General features: G+C 41.8%; 1 protein-coding gene across 1 annotated transcript in view; it reads left to right on the top strand.

Annotated features, from left to right (window-relative positions):
* Positions 1–21992, top strand: part of GPR158 (G protein-coupled receptor 158) — a gene marked incomplete at both ends in the record, with an annotated part of 204233 nt that extends 182241 nt beyond the window's left edge. Inside the window, 4 exons of the mRNA XM_084280298.1 lie at positions 11590–11728; positions 17623–17728; positions 19582–19728; positions 20538–21992. Coding sequence (XP_084136424.1) covers positions 11590–11728; positions 17623–17728; positions 19582–19728; positions 20538–21992 — 1847 coding nt within the window. The remainder of the gene's footprint in view (positions 1–11589; positions 11729–17622; positions 17729–19581; positions 19729–20537) is intronic.
* Between the last annotated feature and the right edge of the window lie 2916 nt (positions 21993–24908).

Raw genomic sequence — 24908 nt, forward strand, 5'->3', positions numbered from 1 at the left:
GATCCGTGGGTCATGCATCAGGCCCTGGGCATCAGGAAGATTTCAAACATGAGGCTGCATCATAATTACTACATGCCCTCAGCCAGGAAAAGGAACAAAATAAGAATTCTGGGCTGTTCCCAAAAGAACTCCCTCCCACTGTTCAATTTTTGCTACTTAGCCTATATCTTTCCATCTAAAGAGAGTGTGAGTTGCCAGGACAGGCTCTGACAGATTGGGCATTAAGTCTGCCTGTACAGTTTTGAGCTAGGGCATTGTAATACAGCCTTATGACACCCTTGATTAAATTTTCTACAGGCCTTCTGCTGCATTCAGCAAATGAGTTATTATTATTTCTTTTTGTTATCCCCATTTGATGTGGCCCTATGCCATACTCAAGGGGGTGTTGTGCAGAGCAAGCAAAGAATAAAGAACTGTGCATTTCCAAATGGGCGGTTTTAAGCCCTGCTTTATTTAGCATTGATGTACAAAGATTAAAGCCAAAATGGCCAACAGTAGCTATCCATTTGGAGTGTCTGTCTTGAGACTTCTAGGGACTTGTTTTTCAGAGCACTGCTTATAGCCCCTCTGTGTGGAAAGTACAACCAGGAGGTGCTTGCTAGAATTGAGTGCTGGTGAGGATCTGGCTTCAATTCTCACATTAGATACTCGGACAATGTACCATGTAAAAATAGTGATTGCCTGTGAAAAGCTTACTCTTAAGTGGTAACAGGGCTGTAAAAAACATTTGCAGCCGAAATAGGAGAAGCATTCTGTTTCATGAAGGTGCTTTCAGTTCTGTCCCTTAACCTGCTTGTAACCCATTTCTCCTGCCACCATGTACACCTCCTTCCCAGATCGTATCACCAGCACTATGTGTGGTTTATTCCCTCGTCTCTAGGATATGGTAAATCTGGAATAGATATGGGGAATACCAACAAAGGTGATGAGTGGTACAGAATGGCTTTTCTGTGAAAAGAGACTAAATCAAGCGGCACAATTCACTCATCTCACATTTATTATTATTCAAATTTAATTTAAAATAAAACATGCTCAAGGATGATGGAGAATGGAGCTTTAAAAAAAAAACCACACAGGGTTTTTTGTTTGTTTTTGGATTTATATGTTTTTTATACATTTTCCTATCTTCCCTTCTCAAAAACAGCTGGAACGGGTTGAGCAGTTTAGGTTGGATTAGCTACTACAGTAACATTGCTTTTACTAGGTATCTGCTGCATCACAAGTGAAATCCCACAGCCTTCATGTAGGCACCATTTCTACAAAGTATTTCTGCTAAGGAACCCATATTTGGGTTACCTTAACCACATGTTCATATATTGGTAAATAGCATATTCAGATTCTTCTGCAAGCCACCTCAGGGAGGAGGTGGATTTGGGAGAGGTTTGAAGATGCTCTGACTTGATCTTGTCTTTGCAGCACCCTTTTCTGAATCCACTTGTACTGCTCCAAGTCTTTGCAGCCCTTTGAGTACTTGGGATGCCATTGGCATTTGCTTGAATTCTCTTTATGGTGTAAGAGGTCTCACACAGCTTGCTTTCAGCTGCTGGTGCTAGATCTCTCTGATTCTGTTCTCCCCTTTCATCCACACACAAGTGAAGAGGATGGAGGGGTACATGGACACAGAAGGGTGATGAGATGCTTTAAGAACAGCAGGGAGCTGTGGAAAGAATGAGGCAGGACAGTACCTCTGTGTAGAGGAAGGAATAGAATGCATGAGTATAAGGGCTAAGAGAAGTGCAGAAGTGAAGGGAGTTCCTGGAGGCTGTAGACCTGGGAGCTGGCATGTGTTTTGTGCACTGAGCCTCCTAGGCCTGTTGCTCACACTCAAGTCAGTAGATATGTCTCCACTGCCATCAAAACCCATTTCTAGGTCACTGTCAAGTCACCAGGCCCACAGACCATGGGTAATGTGTCCTTTGCATCACTTTGAGTGGACCTACAAGGCAGTCTGTGGCTGGGGGACAGAAGAAGTGTGCTGTGTCCCCCACCAGCCCATAGACCCCTGCTTTTCTTTCAGCCTTGCAGAGCCACAGGCCATGGAAATTCTGGTAGAAAAAAAAGTCAGGATTTGGCACCTTTAAGTCTTACTACACACATAGGTCACTCTATTGCTGTGCCTAGCTAATTATAATGATGCTGAGATATGGTGAGAGAGTCGGATAAACCTCTAGTAATTTATAATTTGCAAGCCTAAAGACTTTTATACGTTTAATCACAGTTCATTGAAATATATTAAAATCCTTTCAGTTGAAGGGAAAATATCCTATGCCATGGTGCAACTCTTCAGGTGGGAGATTGGAAGCAGTGAGGCAGAAAGAAACTGGTCTGGCTGACAGCACAGGAGCAATCCAGGACACGTTTTCTTCCCCACTTTAAAATGGCCCATGCTCAGCTCCAGCCAGCACCCTGAGTGAATGAATGGATGGAAGAGCCATGCTTCCAGATCCATACCTCACCATTTCAGTAAAGGGGACTTAAACTGTAGACTTTAGTCTGATGAAATGAAGTGTGGTGGAGAAGTAGATGAGTTGTTGAGGCTGTGTTATGGATGTAAGTAGAGTTGCAATCAGTCATTTGTGTCCAAAACCTGAGGAGAAAGTGGAGTAACTGTTGGAATGGTACTGTTTCTGCCAGCAGTGCAAAGTTCAGAATACCGAATTAATTTAGTCAAGTCTCAGCTGTAATGGGCTCTCCCTTATCTCTGTAAGGAAAGGATGCAGAACATGTCACAATCTCTAGTGAGCCCTTTTCTCTTCTTGGCTTATGACGGTGCTTTTTAAACAAATGAGTGTGGTCAGACATAAAACATCATACAGAGTCATGAAAACGGGCTTTAATCCTTTAGGGGTGTCTTCTGTTCACAGGGAGCTTTTGGGCAGCAGAGTGCAAATGAGCATGGGGATGGGTATCCTGGCTCCAGGGAGCTCCTTTCAGCAGCTCTGTCCCACAGCCATCTCTAGCAAGAGGCTGGCCTGAGGGAGAACAGGAGAAAGGCATTTATGGCAGGGTAGTAGAGCTGAGAACCAGCCTGAACAGCTTGAAATAACTCATTTTCCTTTCCCAACCATGGCAGGAAGGAAACTCACAGTTTAGAACTTAAACTGTTCACAAATACGAGTAAATTTATTTCCACTGTCATCTTGCAGTGACAGGGTGACATTATCCCCATTTTACACAGCCAGAGCTGAGGCACAATGAGATTAGGGTTGTATGGTCCATTTAATCTGGGTGCTCATTTTGCAATGCCTTTGGCTCAGTTACAGAGCTTAGTCAAATCTATATATAACACGTTATATGGTCTCACTGGCTACAAATACAGCCCTGCATGCTTAGTTCTGCTGGAAATTGCAGAAAAATGCCTAGATTGGGACTCACATAGCAAGAGAAATGTTCTCTCTGATCATCTCTGCAAAGCTTAGCTTGAGTGGGGACTTTTTTCATTTGTACAAGACGTTGAGGTAAGACAAAGTTAGAATTCAGTTGTGCACGTGCACAGGATTGCTTTTTCTCCCTGCAGTCTTTTATTTCATTCACAAGACATCTGAATGTCATTTGCAACAAATTACAGAGCTTTCTTCATTAGCCAACCTTGATTTATCTCTGGAATTGCTCTATCACATGCATCCAGTGAGTCTGCTCTCTTAAGAAATAATATAGTTAACTGAAGATTATATATGTAAAAGACAGCAAGTTAAGACTGCATGTGTGATATTTTTATTTTAGTGCTGTCTGATTCTTAGAGACAGCAAAGCTGTAGAAGTGAGGATGAAGGGCTTTCCTAAGGCCCCTAAGAAGGGTTAGTGTATAAGCCATGTTCAAAAATCCAGCTTCAGGTTTCTTGATTTTTCATGTTTCCTTATATGATCTTTGCTTTTCTGAATCCGTATTTTTTCGTAACTCTCCTGCCCTTGCTAGCTTTATTCCATTTCTCATCTGTGAGTGTTCTTTTCCCATGCCCACACAAACATAAGGAGAATCTCATTGACTTTCCCCAATCTTGAAGGAGAGAAGAGTGACTTTGATCACTGCTTTCAGTTCATCGTAGCTTGCTCTCCAGCACTATGCAGTCAGGCAAAGCACAGACATCCGTGGCAGGCAGTGACAGAGGATATGAATTAACATGGGAATTTACATGGGCTAGGGGCTGGGGAAGCAGGAGCAGGTCAGTGTGCATTCACCATGCTGTGCAAGGCAAGACACAACTTGGCTACTGGACACTGAAAGAAAATGTCACAGAGACTGTCTCTGGACATGACTTTGCCTTGTTGTAGCTTTAAATATGAAAGGATCGTTTGCAACATGGACAGCCACATGTTTAGCAAAACCTAGTAAATAACCCACATCTGAGGAAGTTTAAGTCAATAATACCAACCCTGAGTCTTCTCCTTCTTTACAGAGCAGATGGGTATCACATATTGTGATCATAGATAATTTTTCTTCATTATCAGAAGATGCAGAATATGAACAATGGCCTAAAGAAATCCCAAAGCACCAGACGTAGCTCACTCTACGTTATAACAAGCTGATGGCATTGGGCATGAGTCTGGAGCAGTGTATTGGCTGACCAAGTGTTGCAAAATGTTTTCTGAGAAGATGATGGGTATTGCAAACAAAAGGAACAATCATGGTTTTAATCACCACAGCATATAACTAAGAAGGTTGATTAGATAGTACAGAGACCTGGTAAAAGGCTAAGTAGATAAGAAATAGGTAATGACTATGAAGAGATATATTTAAAGATTAATTTGTGCACAACACACATTTTCATCCCCTACCTTTCATTCATATCTACACCCATCTATGCCCTGGAAGCAGTTGTGCCTTTTCTTGCTCTTTTATCTGTCAAAAGATTTGCACTTGAAGTCTGAATGCCTGGTTTGCACACTTATCAAGTAACTACTGCAAGTTTTTTCGGAGATCTTCTATGCTTTATATTTTTGCCTTCACATTTGCTGTCCAGATAGCTGTTAACAGCTTTCTCTCCTAGGAATTTCCATCATTTTTTCAGAAGGGGAAAAGAAAGTAGTTCTTGTTCTTGGACTTAATAAGTGAAATAGACTCATTTATAAGCCTTATGATAAATCATACTTAAAGGAACAAGATCATGTGTTTTGAGCTTTGAGCTTGGTCTTGGCAGATTTGCAGTATGCTAAAACAGTCCTTTAGTGGTCAGGAAGTCACTTCCACACCAGCCTTGTACTTGTTCAGCAAGCCAAGTAGAAATTTCATCTCACATATTTTAATCATTAAAGATATTTGGCACAAAACAGTCACTTGTGGAGCACAGACAGAAATAATAAGATCTCAGAGATGAGAAGTTCATAAGAACCTTGCTGCATGGTGGCAAGATGTGCTCCATTATCTGTCAGTCCACCCATGTATGTAGTGTGTCTTTCTCTCTGAAGTTATTTATATCTGTGTTTTTCATTGGTGTAATAAATACACCGATGTGCCACCTTACTTTATGATAGGAAACAAAAATGCCGTATAGAAAAACAGGACAGCAGATTTTGATAATACCTTCAGATTTTGTTACAAATTACACTAATAGTCCATAGCTAAATATCTGCACTTTGTTTCCCCCCTCAAGCACAGCTTCTACATGATACATTTAAGCTGTGTAATTAGTGGTTTAGATTATAAATTGGTTTCCTGTCAGACTGTTTTGTTTGTTACTGCTAATGACATTATTACAATGTTGGGCTTAGCAAGTATAGGAACTCTGTTATTTTACCTCATGTTTTAAAAGCTATTCCCTATTTGTGTTACGTACCAGGTGTCGCACTAATTATTATCTGCAGACAGGAATGCCAGCTCTGCTCTAAACGTAAAGGTTTATGCATTAAAATGGTGCAAACTACTGTTATGCTCCAGTCTATTTATACTTAGAAATCTCCTCTTCTAGTCTTAGGAACTCCTTGTAACTATGATTGTGAAACTGAAAACTGAAATTTTCAGAATTAATCAGATCTGGAGATCAAATGCTACAGAGGGAGGAAGCAAGGGCAGGTAGCCTAGGAGGAATACAGAGGAGATGTCTGAGCAGCCAGGGATCAGGTTAGGAAAGCTAAAACCCTGACAGAAATAAATCTGGGCAGGGACGTCAAGGGCAACATGAAAAGTTTCCATAGGTAAAAGATAAAAGGAAAACTAGGAGAAATGTAAGACCCCTCCAGAAGAAAACAGGAGACCTGATTACCTGGGATATGGAGTAGGTTGAGGTGCTCAAGAAATTTTTTGCCTCAGTCTTCACCAGCAAGAGCTTGATCCACAACACTCAAGTCACAGAGGGCAGAGGCTTGGAGAATGAAGAACCAGACTTTGTAGGAGACAATTATGTTCAAGACCATCTAAAGAACCTGAAGGTGCACCGTGGAACTTGATGAGATGCATCTGTGGGTCCTGAGAGAACTAATGGATGAAATTGTAAATCGTGGCAGTCTGGTGAAGTTCCCACTGGTTGGAAAAGGGAAACACCATCTCCATTTCTAAAAAGGGAAGAAAGCAAGACTCAGGGAACTGTAGACCGGTCAGTCTCACCTCTCTGCCTGCAAGATCATGGTTTAGATCCTCCTGGAAAACGATACTAATGCACATGGAAAAGTAAGGAGGTGATTGGTGGCAGCCAACATAGCTTCACTAGGCAAATTGTGCCTGAAAACTCGTGTGGCATTCTACGTCAGGGTTACAGTGTTGGTGTATAAGGGAAGGGCAACTGGTGTCATCTAGCTGGACTTGTGCGAAGCATTTGACACTGCCCCACATGTCATCCCTGTCTCTAAGTTGGAGAGACATGTATTTGCCAGATGGACCATCCGATGGATAAGGAATTGGCTGGATGGTGTCACTCAAAGAGTTGCAGTCAATGGCTCAGTGTCTCAAGTGAAGATCAGTGATGAGGGGCATTCCTCAACTGTTGGTATTGCCATAAATGCTGTTTAATGTCTTTGTCAAAGACTTGGACAGGGGGATCTAGAGCACCCTCAGCAAGTTTGCTGATGACACTAAGCTGTGTGGTGCAGTTGGCAAACTGTAGGGAAAGGAGGTCCAGAGGGACCTTGACAGGCTTGAGAAGTGAGCTTATGTGAACCTCAAGGAGATCAACAAGGCTTAGTGAAAGGTCCAGCACATGTTTTCAGACAATCTCCAACACAACAACAGGCTGGGCAGGGAATGGATTAAGAGCAGCCCTGAGGAGAAGGACTTGGCAGTCTTCATGGACAAGTAGATCAACATGAGCTGGCAATGTGTGCTTGCAGCCCAGAAAGCCAACCATACAGAGGGCTGCATCAAAAGAACTGTGACCAGCAGATCAAGGGAGGGAATTACCCCTTTCTACTCCACTCTCATGAGAACCCACCTGGAGTAGTGTGTCCACCTCTGGAGTCCCCAGTGCAAGAAAGACATGGAGCTGTTGGAATGAGTCCGGAGGAGAGCCAGGAAGATGATCAGGGGGCTGGAACGCCTCTTCTGTGAAGACAGGCTGAGAGACTTGGGCTTGTTCAGCTGAAGGATGGGAGGTTTGTATATCAGGAAGAAATTCTTCCTTGTGAGGGTGGTGAGGCCCTGACACAGGTTGCCCAGAGAAGCTGCGGCTGTCCCCTCCCTGGCAGTGTTCAAGGCCAGGTTGGATGGGGCTTTTGGGCAGTGGAGGGTGTCCCTGCCCATGGCAGGGGGATTGGGACTTGATCATCTTTGAGGTCCCTGACAACCCAAACCATTCTATGATTCTATGTTTTATTCCTACTTAGCCCAACTCATTGAAATTGCTTTTTATTATGGTGGTTTGGCTTTGTCACTTTCATTTGCTCTCTGTGACCTTTTTTTCAATCTGTATGTAAAAAAATGTATTCTTGTAAATGTTCAAATTTAAAAGTTGGGTTTTTTCCTTGCAAAAAAAAGAGCAAACTTTGGCCCACACTCATTAGTTTAGGTAGGAATGCCTTCAGCACATGGAGTTTTATACATATATTTTCATCCCTTTAGAACCCAAGCTTTCTTGAACTCTCAGACTCCGTTAGCACTTCTAACTGATCTTTTCAATCAGTACGAGACTTGAGGCACTTCTCCATTTCAGGAAGAAAAAAAAATGGGCCATGTGTAGCTTTGTGGACTATGCCTGTTATTTCAGTTTGCTCATCTGTTCAGCTCTGCTGCTAATGTTTTTTTGGTTGTAGTTGGACTTTGGATGAAAGGCAAAATGTGAGGAAATAAGCTCTCTGGCTTGTTTTGGGGAATACCTGCTGAACCATATTAATAGAAGAGTTTCCATAGAACATAGGACAGTACGATCAGTTGGCTTTAGCAACCTAATGCTAATGAGTTTCTTGTATCTCTTCTCAATCAATACACAACAATTAAAGCAATGAATGTCAGTCCTTTGAAGAGCAATACGTTTCAGTGCCATGATTCTGTGTATGTGAGGCAAGTGTACTTAAAAAGAAAAACCAAAGCTCCTCTAACATTTGTGAAGAAGCATTTATTCTTAATTCTTGAAGCCAAATTTGTATTCCACTTGCTCACAGAAGACTTCAGGAGCAAGATGATTGGTAGGACATTGCTGTGTAGGTGTTTTTAAGAAACCAGCCAGTTTGCCCAGTGGTCTGTGCATGGGGATGTGGGAATACATTGCTGCATATGTGATTCAGTCTTGGGTGGAGACACATAACCTCAGAAGATTAATGCCATGCTTTTTTCATACTGATACTCAGTAAGATCCCAAGTCAAACTATTAAAGTCAAAAGGTTTATTATTGTTGGGATTTTGTTAAGGAAGAACACAAAAATATCAGCATGTGTGGATTGTGCCTTTTCAGATGTTTGATTTTATGTAACTGGCAAACTCAACTGCTGGGCGTGTCTAGGATATGTTCTCATAAAAATGAAGGGTTTAAAGCTAAGCCATCTATTTTTTACAAAAATACAGAAAAGTGTTGTCCAAACTGAATTCTTACCAGAGGACAGAGAGATCAGTATGGCAAATAATTTTATCAAAACTCCTGTCTTACTGATTTTAGCTGAAATGCACTGCAAAATTAGAAATTTCCAAATACTAAAACACTATAATGTATGTAATTTGCAGCAGTTGCAGATTGTTAAAAGTGGGGAAAACTGGAGGATCTGTTCTCATGAGATAGCCAGTACTGATGTTTTATTCTATTTGTTGCTAACCAGAGTTCACAAACATTTGTGTGCTTATCCCAGCCAGACCAGTAATCACAGAATCACAGAATCACTAGGTTGGAAAAGACATTTGAGATCTCTTCTGCAAGTTAAACAACCCCAGCTCCCTAAGCCGCTCCTCATACGATTTGCTCTCCAGCCCCTTCACCAGCCTGGTTGCCCATCTCTGGACACGCTCCAGGACCTCAACATCTTTCTTACAGTGAGGGGCCCAAAACTGGACACAGTACTTGAGGTGCGACCTCACCAATGCCGAGTACAGGGGCACAATCACTTCCCTGGTCCTGCTGGCCATGCTATTTCTCATACAAGCCAAGATGCCCTTGGACTTCTTGGCCACCTGAGCACACTGCTGGCTCAATATTCAGTCAGCAGTCAACCAGCACCCCCAGGTCCTTTGCCATGCTTTCTGAAGCCTGTATCACTGCATGGGGTTGTTACGTTCCAAGTACACAACTCTGCACTTGACCTTATTGAACATCATCCTGTTGGTCTCAGCCCATCGATCCACCCTGTTCAGACCCCTCTGAAGAGCCTCCCTACCCTCAAACAGATCGACACGTCCTCCCAGTTTAGTGTCATCTGCAAATTTACTGAAGGAACATTTGATCCCTTCATCCAGGTCATTGATAAAGATTTTGAACAGAACTGGACCCAGGACTGAGCTCTGGGGAACACCACTTGTGACTGGCCTCCAGCTGAATCTAGTTCCATTTACCACAACTCTTTGGGCCCAGCATCCACGCAGTTTTTTACGCAGCAAAGGCTGCATCTGTCCAGGCCAGTGGTAGCCCATTTGCTGATCACTACCATAGGGTGATGTCACTCATCACCTCTTCTAGTTACACTGCAATAACATGTATTGACAAAAACAAGTATGAGAATAAGTAATTTTCTGTTACACTACATTTGACTGTATTTTTTACTGTAAATGTAATATTTTTTTTCTATTTCTACATCTGAGTGATAATTTAAGATGCAATAGCAAGGTACAAAAATTCACAAAACCAAGAAGGTTAATAAGGGACATTCCTTTAGCTCAAGCAGCCAATTAAATTCATTTCAGAGATGAGGAGCTATGATAATGGTCAACTGATCTGCCAGAACATCTAACATTTAGATACTTATATTAAAATACTCATCATTGAATACTCTCAGTGTTCAAGGAGATATGTGGCACCTACTGTTGTGTCAGGATGTGATGGTTGGCAGTAGAGCTGACTAACTCTATTCACAGACAGCTTTTCAGTTGCTGAGCATAGGTGACTTAAATCCCATCCCTCCCATTTTACTTCTTTCTCTCAAGTGTATGAACTTGCTCTTGGCACAGTTGAATATACAATGATGTCACTAACATAATATCCAGTAAGTAAATACAGTGGTCAGTGGACTTACTGCAAAAAATTCAACAAGGCAAAAGCAGTGTATGAGTAACAACAGGATCACAATTTCTGAAGCTGGTCCAGAGCAGTGCTGGCGTTGCAGGGGTCTGTCATGGAATTGCAGGTTGATGGATAGGCTCATCCACTTCCAACCATCGTCAACACAGACTGCAAGGCAAGAGGCACAGGCGCCAGCTCTAATAGATACATGGCAGAGCTGTGGAGTTTTGGGGGTTTTTGTAGGGTTGTTGGGTTTTTTGTGGGGTTGTTGGGTTGTTTTTTTTTCCTGGTAGGGGAGATTTTTCCACATGGGTGTGAAATTATTTCATTTGTATTAAAAGCAAAATGATGTCACAACAGACTGCCTGATGCATACAGATGAGTTAGCACTAACAGGATAGTTTAAGCTGATCCCTGACCCTTTACTCCTCCTTTATTCATTTTTCTCCTAACAAAGAGAAACAAGTACTCTTTTATAATTACATTAGGCCCTCAGATATGACTCATCATATTATGGGCACCAGCAGAATTAACTATAATGAACAGAGGAATTTTTTTAACCCAAAATATGTTGTTAGATCTGAGTTATAAACCTTTGAAATGAAACTAGTGTCTTAGAAAGCTTGTAGTCCAGTAGTAGCAGCAGTGTCTGCCTTTGTTACAAGAACCAGAATTACAAATTAAAATAGTTGTTGTTTTAAGTGATGTCAAACTTCTCAAGTACCAATTTGAAAAACAGTCAGGACATTGGCTTAAAGGTTGTCAATTGAAAAACTGAAACACCGTGAATGCAAAGGTTCCTGATCTGGTAAAAAGAAGCATGTAAAATGAAAACCAAATGTATTGTGCAGGGATGATGTCTGAAAGAGTTTGAATGCCTAAGTGTGTTTATATATGCATGTATGAGTGTATATTGTCTTTGCATAGATACTCACACATACAGAAGATACTCTAATACTTCAAATTTCCTTCCTTTTTCATATTTAAAACTAATTGCAAATTATTTCTTTTTGTTCTTCTCACAGCTGAATTTTTATTCCTCTTGTGGGGTGTTTATCTCTGCTATGCAGTGCGGACAGTCCCATCAGCATTTCATGAGCCACGTTATATGGCTGTTGCAGTTCACAATGAGCTCATTATCTCTGCTATATTCCATACAATTAGGCAAGTGATCTGTAGATCTAGTAATTGACTGTTTATCTTTCGGGTTTCATATGATGCAACTTAAAATGGGTGAGTGGGATATAGGATGCATAATGGAAGGTCTCATAAATATTTAATTCTGACAACTAAGTGATTACTAAACTTAAAACTGTTCCCATAGGATTCAAGAATACATACCACGAACTTGTTAATTGTATAATTAAGGGGTTTTTTCAGTATAGCTAGCAGATAGGTTCTTGAATCAAAGTTCAGTATATATGATAAATTAGATGTAGCAAAACTACCTGTCTACAGTCATCTACATACTGCTCACTGGTTTGTACCCTCAAAAAACAGCAGGTAAGAGTGTTGGTTTACATCAGCTTTTCCTGGTGTGTAAGAGATTGGCACAATGCAGCTGTATGGTAAGATAATTGTACTGGTTTGTGCATGTGTTTTATATGCTGACATAAAAATTGTTATGCATATGCTATAAAGCATGTTTTTCTTACAAAGTTTTTAATGAGCTCTACATTTCATACTTGCAAATTATTCAAGTAGTAATAAATATAAAAGGGTCTCAGCCAGAGCTACATGAAAATTACTATATATGTCTTTTCTACAGTCCCCTGTAAAAATGAATTTGTCCTAGAAAATTCAAGCTAGCGGGATAGCATGAATTTCATCTCATGCTGTAAGAGATTCTCATGACTTGCTTACAACATTCTCACACCTCTCTTTGCCTTCAGACAGATCTTTTCCACTAAGATTGTCTGGGATTATTTTACATCACTCCATTGACAGTTTTCAGATATTCTTCTCTGTCCCTTCATCTGTCTTTGAACTCACATTTTTCTTGGACTTCTTGATGTTTGCATCCACGAGACATCCTTTTTTCTGAGTAAACATCAGCAAAGCAAACTTTTCATCTCTGTTCCTTGCAGGTGCTCTTTTCCTCTATTGTTAGAAAGTTTAGTGCACTTTTCAGACTTATAACTTTTTGTTTCCTTCACTTTCTCCTATCCCTATCTGTCAATATCCATAGAACTCTCAAAATCTTCTTCGCTCCCTAAGATAAACATCTGCAGAAACAATGTTTAAAATCAGTATTTGATGGAAACATTTTTCTTTTCATTCCTGATAAAAAATTCCTTTACAATACTTTTGAATTTATTATAACCAACATGACAGCTTCTCAGTCATTTTTTTCTCCCATTAATTTATGTTTCTAAACCATTATTTTGGGCCATGTTAGAGGGTACAGTTCAATGCAGTAGGAGAACTATTACGTACGCTGCAAGTTTATTTTAACAATAGGTAGGACAGAGTAAAACTAATCTTGGGATAGAGAGGAAAAGGGGAAAATGTGGCATTTTAATACATGCCCTGTGAAGGAGAAAGAAAAGGACTAGGTCTTTCAGTTTATCTTAGTGAGGATCCTGTTCCTTCACTCTAAGGGCTGCTGATTCTGTTCTTTTTTTTTTTTTTAATGTACATTTTATATAGATTCTTTGCCCTCTGTCTCATACATGCTGGTTTGTTGAAGAAATATGGAAGAAATACTGTTTATGGATAGGAATTAATAAAATGCACTGAAAGTACATGATCCCTCCTGAGACTATGTCCATTTCTGTATACACAAGTCCTAATCTCATCTCTTTGAAGTTCACATTTCCCTAGTTTTGATTTTTTTTTCCTTCTGTCTTCCCTGACAAGTTCTGCATGTAACTGAAAGTGTAGAAATGTAAGACTCAGATTTATATGACGTATCTGAGCTGTCATAGAGCACGGGAGCCTTGAAAGACATCAACTATTACAAGGCAGCCATCCAGTCTGAAAACTCCCGAAGCTCATAGAAGATTGATGTGAGTGCTAAATAAAACCTTGGACTGTTTGTATTTTGTTTCCCTTTAAAAGTATTATTCCCATTTCAGAAATAGAATTCCTGATTATCTTCAGATCAGCATAGTGTTAAATGCCTGCATTGCTCTTTCTCTTGTATTACAGAGAAAACCAAGATTTATGTGGAAAAAAACCCCATTTGAATGGAAACCTGATCTCTGCTAGGTCTGAATGGCTACTACAAATGTTACTTTGCTTTCAGGAATATGGCATGGATACCTTAGTCAGTCAGGGATTCATACATAAAACAAGCAAAAAGCCTTCACAGAATTTGACAATTGGAGCTGCTAAGGGTTAGCAAAATCTGGTGAGCATCAGGACCAGGGAGCTTTGTCCCATCTCTGATGGATGTGGCTGCTGCTGTTTGTATTTGCAGGCTGTAGTGGTTTGATCCTGGCTGGAGGCCAGATGCCTGCCAAAGTCATAGAATCACCTGGAAGAGACCCTTTAGATCATTGAGTCCAACCCTCACTAGTCCACCTCTAGATCATGTCCTTAAGAACTTCATCTATGCGGCTTTTAAATACCTCCAGGGATGGTGACTCCACTACCTCCCTGGATAGCCTGTTCCAATGCTTGACAACCCTTTCATTAAAGAAATTCTTCCTGATACCTAACCTAAATCTCTCCGGTGCAATTTTAAACCATTTCGTCTCATCCTATTGCTTGTCACCTGAGAGAAGAGACCAACCCCGACATCTCTGCGCCTGCCTTGCAGGTGGTTGCAGAGAGCAATATGGTCTCCCCTCAGGCCCCTTTTCTCAACACTAAAAAGCCCCAGCTTCCTCAGCTGTTCCTCATAAGACTTGTGCTCCAGACCCTTCACCAGCCTGAGCACCTCAACATTCTTCCTGGAGTGAGGGGCCCAAAACCGAACACAGTCCTCAAGGTGTGCCTCACCAGAGCTGAGTATAAGGGAACTATCACTTCCCTACTCCTGCCAGTTACACTATTGCTGATACAGGCCAGGGCGCCATTGGCCACCTTGGCTACCCGGGTACACTGCTGACTCATGTTCAGCCAGCAATGTCATTCTATCACTGCCTTTTTCAGCTGGACAGGGGAGAAAATATATATTGAGAGGCTTAGGAGTCGAGACAAGGACAGGGAGAGATCATTCTGCAATTAGTGTCACGGGTAAAAGAGACTCAACACCAAATAAAGAAAACTAATTTATTACACTGTGCTACACATACAGTGACACCAGAGTTAGATAACGAGAAGTGCAACCAGATCTTAAAGCGCCTCCCCCCACCCGTCCTTTCTTAGCAGACTTCACTTTAGTCATGATTTCCCTCCCTTCTTCCCCCCATTACGGCACGGGGAGGAGCAGGGAATGGGGATTTTGGTCAGTTCCTCTCAAGATGTTCTCCTTAGCTGCAGGGACAGGGGAAAGCATTCCTCACACCCTTCCCTTGCTGCAGTGTGGGGTCTTACCCACGGGAGACAGTCATCCATGAACTTGTCCAATGTGAGTCCTTTCCCACAGGGCTTCAGCTCATCACCAGCTGCCTCAGTGTAGGTCACTGGGCTGCAGTCATAAAATCATAGAATGTCTCCTCAGTCTCTCAAGCCCAGACTGCTCCAGCCTAGTCCCCCATGGAGTCACAATCCCCCCACCCCCAGCAAACCTGCTCTGGCGTGGATGTCTCTCTGTCGCTCATCTCTGTGTGTCTCTCTCTCTCCAAGGGCTGCAAGTGCTGGCAGGGGGTTGCTCCGACGTGGGTCACAGCATCTCCTGTATGTCTCCACCTGCTCCAGCGTGGGGCCTCTCCATGGGCTGCAGGGGCATCTTTCTCTCTAGCACTTGGGGCACCTCCTCCCCCACCTTCTTCCTTGGCCTTGGTGTCTGCACAGTTCCTTACATCTTCTCACACCCTTCTCTGGTGGCAAAAAGTGGCTGCTTGCATTTTTTCTCTTCTAAATGTGATTGACAGAGGCACTGTGACCGTCGCTGATGGGCTCAGCTTTGGTCAACAACGACTCCGGCCTTGAATCGGCTGGTGTTTACTCTCCTGATCCTGCAGAGAGCTTCTGGCTGCTTATTGCAGCAGCCACCCCCGCAGCCCCCCTTCACCAGAACCTTGTCACATAAAATGACAACACAGGCCTGGCGAGGCTGAGCACATCCACCACAGGTGCAGACATATGCAAGACATGGCTGGCCACATAGACCAGCACAGGTCCAACATGTACAGCCTGGTCCTCTGCAGCTGATCAGACTGACTAATGAGACACACACTCTGTGTAGGTTCACAAGCACACTACATTGACAGCTCCATCATATACAAACACATTCTTTAGGACAACCTATGGGCTTTCAGGCCCCATAGCCAGTCATGGGCTGAGATCTTGTCTCTTCCCAGATGGATCTCCCCATGCTGGCTAGCCCAGCCTGAAGTTTGCTCATGACTTGCACATACACACATACAGTGTGTAGTGGGACCACACAGACATCAGGAGAAGGATTTAAGGAGAAGATAGGAGATACTGCAGTGATCAGGTACAGGGCTCAGCCATCGACATCTTGCATGTCACTAGCCCCTTTATCCCACCTTCTTTCCATACTTCCCCCATCTACTTCAGCCCCTCTGTGTCTCTGTCCTTGTCTTCTCTCAAATAAACAACCCACCCCTCATTATGCTTTTCCTGTTGATCCCAGTTTTGCTACATCTGTACTCAGATTTGGTGTTTCTCATATAATTAGCTAGGTAATCACAGACATATGTCGTTACTGATACGGTTACATTGGTACCACTGCCCTTGCAGATTCTGCTCCTCAAAGGCCCCCACTGCTCCCTTCAGTGACCTGTGAAGTTTGGCCATCTTTCAAATGACTGCCCAGTAACCACCTGTGAAATCTTCCCATCCCTCACAGCACTATCTGTCACTTTTATTCACTTTTCGCTCTGTTATTTTTTATATCCAGAAGTTTTTCATGTCATATTCAGTCGTTGACATGTTGTGTTCAGTTAGCTAAACCTCAGTCTTGAGCCTCCTCTTCTCCCTGAACACTTCAACAGCAACATCTCTGTAAGAAGTAGTATTTTATTGTGTTCATGAAACATTTCATTTACAAAGTATTAAACAAGAAATGATGACTGTTGTTATGGCATATAAGTCAGTGTTTCATGCCAGACTGTTTCTGTTAACAAAATTTTCTGCACAGTGTGCATCTGCAGACTTGGATAAGTTGCAAATAGCATTTCTATCTGAAATCTATCTGATTTTTGTAAACCTGCAGATTACAAGCCAGTGGTACATCCATTCATCCACTGCAGTGCTTGCCATTTCTGTCTTTGGGAGCTCACTAAAGCAGATAAGCCAAGCATGCTCCGGCTAGCTCTAACCACAGCGCTTGTTCTACCACTCTTAGAAAGCTCAGCAAGGAATTGCTTCATCTGGGAGGTTCAGCCACCCATTTCCCAGCAGTCACAAGGCTCTTGTGCCCTGTGGTATTGAGCTGGACAGTCCTGCAATCAAAGCCATTTCTCTGCTCCCTGTTAAAATGCATTTCAGTTCATCTTTCTCTTTGATGTCTTATCAGCCGCACTCTGTAGCTGTGATCTGTGGACATCCTGTATTTACAAAGTGCACTGCAATTTATCATAGTACGTGTGCTTAACCTAAAATCCCCCGTTCCAATCCTTAATGTATGTAAACTGCCATAACTCAGTTCAGGCCAAAGAAACTGTGATAATATAAACCACCCAAAAAAAAAGTTCAATAGATTGACAATGATGGAATAAGCAATACCCTTTAAGGTCTGGGTTTTGTTTCTATGTTTTGTTTTGACTTGGGATTTTGATTGGGTTTTTTTCTGAGTTGTTTGGAAATTGTGGTCTACAAGCAAAGCATGTGGATGTAGTTTTTAGTCTGTATGAAAGCAGTAGAGAACAAAACCAGTTGTGGTTGGCCTTTCAATTAAAAGAATCCTAAGCAATATTAACAATGTCAAATCTAATGCACTGGAGAAAAATCAGTGAATGGTAACCCTGAACTCTTATTTTCAGGTTCATTCTTGCTTCAAGACTTCAGTCTGACTGGATGCTGATGCTGTTCTTTGCACATACACACTTGACTGTGACAGTCACTGTTGGGCTGCTTCTGATCCCTAAGGTATTCCAGTGTCCTGTCTCTTTTCTTTTGCTGGGACCAAAGAAGATAAATGTGGTCATGCAGAAGCAGTGCTGTATAAAATTAGCAAGCATCAGATAGGAAAGGAAGATGTAAAATTTGGCTATGTTACCAAAGAAGTTGTACATTTTTTTATTTTAAAGACTCTTACACGTTTTCAAAGATTCTTTATTTCAGCCTTAAAAATTCCAGGGGTTTGAAGTACTTAAAATTTTGATGTGATTAATACAAGAAAGAAAGAATCCTGCCTTGTGATGCGTATTTCGCTGCCAGAGTTAGCTGAGATCAGACAGCGAGTTTAGGCGAGGGCATAGAAAGACTAGGATGTCCTGCTAAGTAAAACTGGAATGAGGAGCTTGGACTAGCTATGGGGTAGAGAAGTTGAGACTTAAACTAGACAGCTGGTACAGTCTGGAAAAGGAGAACCCTTTGTGAGGCAGAGCCTGGGCTGGACAGATGCTGCATATCGAGAGGAGATGTGGCCTGTGATGTGGAGCCAGTGCTGGGTAGGAAGAGGAGTATGTGTGTGTGTGTGACTTGAGAAGATGGAGATCAGCAGGAGGCAGGGAAGAGAAAAGGCAGAGCTCTGAACCCCGCAGAATGCCAGTCAGCTCTAGGAGCAAAGCAAAGTCTCCCCAGGGGCAGGAAAGCTGGAAGCAACTCCTTCACCTGTCTAGCACCAGTGCGTAGGGTTTCAGCAAAGCTAATGAGTTTACAATGGCTTTTGAAATGACCAGTAGTATTAATCAGAAGGTCAAGAGACAGAACAGTAAAGGTGAAAGCTGCGTACAAAGGAGGAGTGGTACATGGTTCAAGTTGATATAATTTTCAGTTTAATGAAGCTGCTATTCCAGAACAGGGTATGCTGATAATGTCAAATACACATACCCTAAACAGTCGTAACAAGGGGACACATTGTTGCAGCTTTAATGTGGAATAACCTTATTTATTTTAAATTAATTTTCTGGCCTCTGGCAATAGTCTTATTTTCTATTTTTTGTTCATGTACTTTATTACGTATCTTCAGAGAAGTTTTTCTAGACTAACCTAGAAAATTTGTTGACCTTTCTGAAGCTGACTCATAACTACCGATCAGCATTTCCATTTTTAGCTTGTTATCTATGTAACACTACACAGACTTTTCTTCCAGCATGTCATAGAATTCAGGGAATCAAGAGAAGATTCACAAGATTTAGTTCCATTCATGAAGTTCTGAGGCCAGATGACTCTGTGGACAATAGAAACTACAGATGAGTAATCAATATGAATAACAAGATAGCTGACAGCCTCTCTTCAGCGGTTGATCTGAGCATCCACTAAAACTTAGAAGGGAGAAATGAACTTGACTCCTTTTGTATTTGTTTGCTAATTTATTTATTTTTTGCCACCTCATCTCTTTCTTTACAGTCTCAGCATCTAAAATGGGAGAATTGCTTTCTGTGGGATTATTCAACAGTATGGAATATAAAATACAGTCTTACGGCTTTAGAAGCCTAGTTGGCTGAAAGTTTATTTCCATATATTTTTCAGACCAGCTTGATTTAAGTATAGTTTAAAGAAGTTCAAAGAAGCATCAAAACAACTACAAAGGTTTCTTTCCTAATGCAGATCTCTAAGCCGTATCAAGTTAGGCCATCATTGCGAAGAGTTCTTTCCACACAACACTGATATTCTATAGGACACTACTTAGGCCAGTGATGTCTTTTGAGTTCAGAAAATCATGTGGAAGTCCACTCAAGGATGATTGTGCCATAAAACTGTTGATTTAAACTCTTAGAGTGATGTTGAAGTAACGTTTTGCACTGTTGGTAACATCTTTTTTGTGATTATTGCAGTTTTCACATTCAAGCAATAACCCAAGAGATGATATAGCTACAGAAGCTTATGAAGATGAGCTTGATATGGGTCGATCTGGATCCTATCTGAACAGCAGTATCAATTCAGCATGGAGTGAACATAGTTTGGATCCTGAAGATATTCGGGTATGTGTATGTGTGTGTGTATATATATACTTCATTTAAATACAATTTATTTTCAAGAACAACATTTTTTTATGCCAGTAAACTCTGAATTGCATCCGTTTGACTTTTTCAGAGATACAAATTGAAACAGGCCAGCTTAGGCCTCTCAATGATTATGGCATCAGGTCATGTAAAATCTCATGGAAAATGCTCACAGGTGTGAAGAGAAAGATGCTTTACTAGTTGTAGTAAAAGTCATACTGGAAGCTAAAGAGGAAGAAGCATCCACAGCGAGAGCTGTTTATCAGTTTACATAGACTCTTTGAATTACCTTGAAGTACAAACAGCACCTGTTGTCACTACAATTAGTCATTTGCACGTAACATATACATAACTATACATAACTATTTAACAGAAAGTGTTAAAAAACCATGATTAACAGAAAAAATACATTCTTCCTATCTTACCTGATAGTTCTGTCTGGAGCTTGTGAGACTTCTGTTTGCAGAATAAAGAATAGCTCTGGGATTCAGTAGGAAAGCATGCATCACAGCGTTCACAATCTGAACCATGCAGCGTGAGCATACATGGATTGTGTATGCTGTGTGATGCATAGCTCTGGAAGGTAACTGGTGTGTGTACAAGGGTTGAACTTATTTTTACAGTGGGAAAAAATGGGATTTAAGTTGATGAAGAAATGGCATAGTCAAGAAGTAGTAAAACCAGTGAAGAAAGCTTAATGGAGTTTTTAGGGCAACAAGTAATGCATTCATCAGGCTGACTGGACTCTCTCTGTACATACTAGTTTTGCCATTCACTTTGCTTTGCAGGATGAGTTGAAGAAACTATATGCCCAACTTGAAATCTATAAAAGGAAAAAGATGATTGCTAATAACCCGCATCTCCAGAAAAAACGGTGCTCTAAAAAGGGCTTGGGGCGCTCGATCATGCGGCGCATTACTGAAATCCCCGAGACGGTCACCAGGCAGTGCTCCAGGGACGAGAAGGACCTGATGGAGCACAGTGCCGTGAAGAACACGTCCACGCTGAGGAAGAACCCACAGGATGCCACGAGTTCTGCAAAGCCAAAAGAAGAGACTTTGAAAAACAGGGTCTTTTCATTAAAAAAGTCCCACAGCACTTACGATCACGTCCGGGATCAAAGCGAAGAAGCTAATAGCTTAACTACAGAAAGCGCAGAAGTTATAGCTGCTGAGAATTCACTTCTGGATTCCTTGAATGGTAACAAATTAACCAAAAACGCTCCAGAAAAAGTTGAAGCTGTCTCCACTGAATCGGTCCCTTTGGTGTGCAAATCAGTAAGTGCACATAACTTAAGTGCCGATAAGAAGCCTCTGCACCCAAGAACATCTGTGTTACAAAAATCCCTCAGTGTTATCGCTAGTGCCAAGGAAAAGACCCTGGGACTAACGGGTAAAACGCAAAGTCTAGAAGAAAGCACTAAAACTCATAAACCTCAGCAGAAGGGTAAGGAGGCCAGCAAAAAGCACTCCACTTCCGATAAAGGGGAACATAAGGAATCCCACCGGAAGAACTCTACCCATTCCGAGGAAACAAAGAAAACCCATAAATCTGGAATAATGAAACAGCAAAGGGTTAGTCAAACACCTGCAAATCCAGACACAGGCACAGGTAAGTCTCTGAACAAGGACAATTTCGACATAGGAGAAGTTTGTCCTTGGGAGTTATATGACCAAACTCCTGGTCCTGTGCCTTCAGACTCTAAAGTTCAAAAACATGTGTCTATTGCTTCCTCAGAGCCAGAGAAAAACCACCCTTCCCAGCCAAAGGGCAAGACTCACCATAAGATGAAGACACCTGAGGGGTATCAACAGTCAAATCAAAAGACCTTGGAGAAGGTGGAGGCAGCCACTTGGGAGGCACAAGAGCAGCAGGTCTTTGAGAACGAGAAAAAACAGTCAAATTCCAAGCCTCAGGTCTCCCCTGGGCTGAAGTGTGAGAGTGTTAACAGATATGCACCTATAACCTGTGCTGGGGAGCGGGAGGAGCTACCACAGAAAGCAGCAGAAAATGAGAACCTCAATAAATTGGCAGAACAGAAAAAAAATGTCTCTTCAGAGGGAAGTGTGCTTTCATCTGACTCCCATAAGCCAAGTAGTTACTTACAGCAACCTTTAGCATCTCGAGCTGAAGTCTGCCCTTGGGAATATGACACACCAGATTTACCAAATGCAGAAAGAAGTGTAGCTTTATCGAACACCTCTGCTATAAGTGCAAATAAAACAGCAACACCTCGAAAATAAGAGGCTTTTGGACTGAAGAGAGTAGCAGCACTGAGAAGAAAGACAACAGGAAAAGCAGAAGGGACTTAGGCCAAAAGGATCTGAAAAATTCCTAAGGAGCATCACTTAAATCAAGGGAATCAATGCTACAAATAAGTAGGAGTTAAACAAAGTAAAATATCATTAATGTTGTAATTATTTATTTGTTGAGTGCCAACAATGTGATTTGCAGTGCCCATAATGTGGTCCCTGCTCCAAGGATTTTACTGTGTCAATGAAAGTAACCTGCCTTTGTGAAATCACTGCTCTTTCTAAAGAGGAAAAAATGAGGGTAACAAACGCACAGTGTAGATCTTAACCAAATTATTTCTGAATGCCGCAACTGGCTTTACCTTTCCCTTGGGACTTTAAAGATCCAGCAGAAGTAGGGCACAGAAAATGTCCTGGTGGTAAAAAGGGGTATCAGTGAGCAGCTTATTAAAATGACGACTTTCACTTTACGTATTTAATCTAGATAGCACTGCTAACTCAATGCATCCCAAAAATACATTTTATATAACGACTGCTCTCATTTTCTTATTACTGTGTGTTTAAGTACATTGTTGTGTCTCATATTAAAGCATTCCAGATTGTATAATTTTTGCAAATACCTTTGATATTATGTGACACAACGACACATTTATGCAATCTGCAGATACTCTCTTCTAGTCGCAAGTTAAAATACCTGCTGTAGACTTCTTTTGTTTCTGTATAGAATTGCAGTAATCTTTCACTGGCTGTGGAAGCCGTAATTCATATTGGGAAGTTCCTTTGGGCTTTGAAGATTTTTTTTTTCAGTTTCCTGTGATTTATATAGTGATTTTTTTTGTTTACTCAGTTGTTTAAATTTATAGTTTGATACTGTATTATTCAGGGGTTTTATACGCAGTAAGTTACTTGTTATACATTTCCCTGTTAATGCTCCTAGACTTTGTTAATAGTGGAAATTCGGTCGTCTTAGCTGCTTATTCTGGTAAATCTTAGGACAACTTAGCTGTTGTTTGTTACTAGTTGGAAAATGCCATCTAACAAGCCAGAATTCTTACTTTAAACATCCATGGTGACGATCCTGTTTGGTATTTCACATTGAGCATATCCTCATAAATAAGACAAGCAAGAACTAGAATGAACATACCCCATAAATGATCACCTGTTTTCACTAAAACGACAACTATTTCTGGGAAATATATTCACTAGCTCATATAGAACAACAGTGTACTGTTTATCCCTGTTGGCAAACCTTCAAAGATTGGCCTTTGAAGTGAGGAGAGAAGTCCAAAATATTCGTCTTCCCCCCAGTTGTGAGGGAATGGAAATGATGGCCTCTCTCTCCCCAAATTCCAAAATGCTTGGATTTATTTTTTTTAATTTATTCATACATAAGAGTTGGTGGTCAATACAGTTCTGATTTTCAGTGACAGCTACAGTACAATTCATGTATATTAGCTTAATTCATAGACAGTCCGTTCACAACAATGAGTCTTAGTGATGGTCCACCATCAGGGCCCGACAACGTATTGTAAAGATTCTGAGGAGTATCACCAATAATAAAAACCCCTCACACAGCTAAATGCAGTACCAGGAAAGTGCTCTTCACTGGAATTGGCTATGTGTACAGTACTCCAAAACAAAGACAGCTCAGTCCTAAAGAACGTGTGTGATGTGAGAGAAGTGATGGGATTCAGTGGAGGAACATGAGAGGAGGATGACTGAATAGAATGTGTTGTTTAATATATATATAATATATGTATAAAATAGATATTTATATATGTTTAATATATATATAAAATGTCATATCTAATACACACACGCACATACACGTATGTAGTATAAACTGATTTTTGTGGCATCATAGAAAAAGTGGCTTAAGATAAAATGCAGTGAGCAGAGAGAGACATAGGCTGGGCGTGAGGACTCTCTTTGTCCTTTTAAAAAGGACATGGCACTATGGGCAGGTCTACACTGACAGATCAAGATGGATCTGATCTTCCTCTGCTAAGCCCTAACTTGGAACATGCCGACACCTGAGCCAGCTGGGGACAAGTCAGCTCAGGTCTCAGTGCTGTCTAAACACATTGGTCTCGCTCATAAATGCTGCTCGTTAGCTCCAGATTAGTGGCTGAACTGCCCCAACCAACCTGGTTAGCCCAGATGGTGCTTGATTCTGACATGGGCACGTGCTGACTTAGGTCTTTGCTCCCACCCCCTTTTAGTAGGGTCAAGTTATGGTCTAGATCTGGACTTTGCCTTCAACACACGTCATCTGGCCAGGACTCTCACAGCCCAGAATCCTTGTTCACTTGTGAAAGGGAGTCAGGGAGTCAGGTGTCTGAGTCTGGGTGCTTTGGGCACTTTGTACACACAGTGCCAGCGGCATCCCATGTGCAGCCCAGCTCTAGTTCTCTGCATTGTGTGGGGCAAAGCAGAGGTTAGACCCGGTGGCAGCTCTTCAGAGAAAGTAACCCTAAATTTCCCTGCACGGGAGAAAGTCCATCCTGGGAACGTAGCTTTCTGGGAGTCATCAAAGAGTGCACTGACCTTGTATGAAGAAAGATGAACAACTTTAAACTTGCTGAGTATGGTGACCACCTCGCATCTCTCCTGCCACTGAAGGGAGGTTGTGCATCCCATCAGTGGTGGTGTGTGCACATGGTGCAGGGGACAGCCTGTGTCAGGTCGCCTTGGCTCACTAATGAGAGTCAGCACTCTGCCGTAGCCAGGCGTTTGGGTCAGAAGCCTGCGTCCATGAAGGTGTCATGAAGGGAGATGTTTGTACACACTCACTGCCTCTCGGAGACGGACCGTCACAAGGAGCAGGCGCCATCCTTGGCACCCTCACTCGTCTTGCCCTCCCTCCTTTACCGTGGGGCTGCCCCAGCGCTGCAGCAGCCGTGTCAG

This window comes from Gallinula chloropus, assembly GCF_964237585.1.
Source record: "Gallinula chloropus genome assembly, chromosome: 2".
Classification (NCBI taxonomy): Eukaryota; Metazoa; Chordata; class Aves; order Gruiformes; family Rallidae; genus Gallinula; species Gallinula chloropus.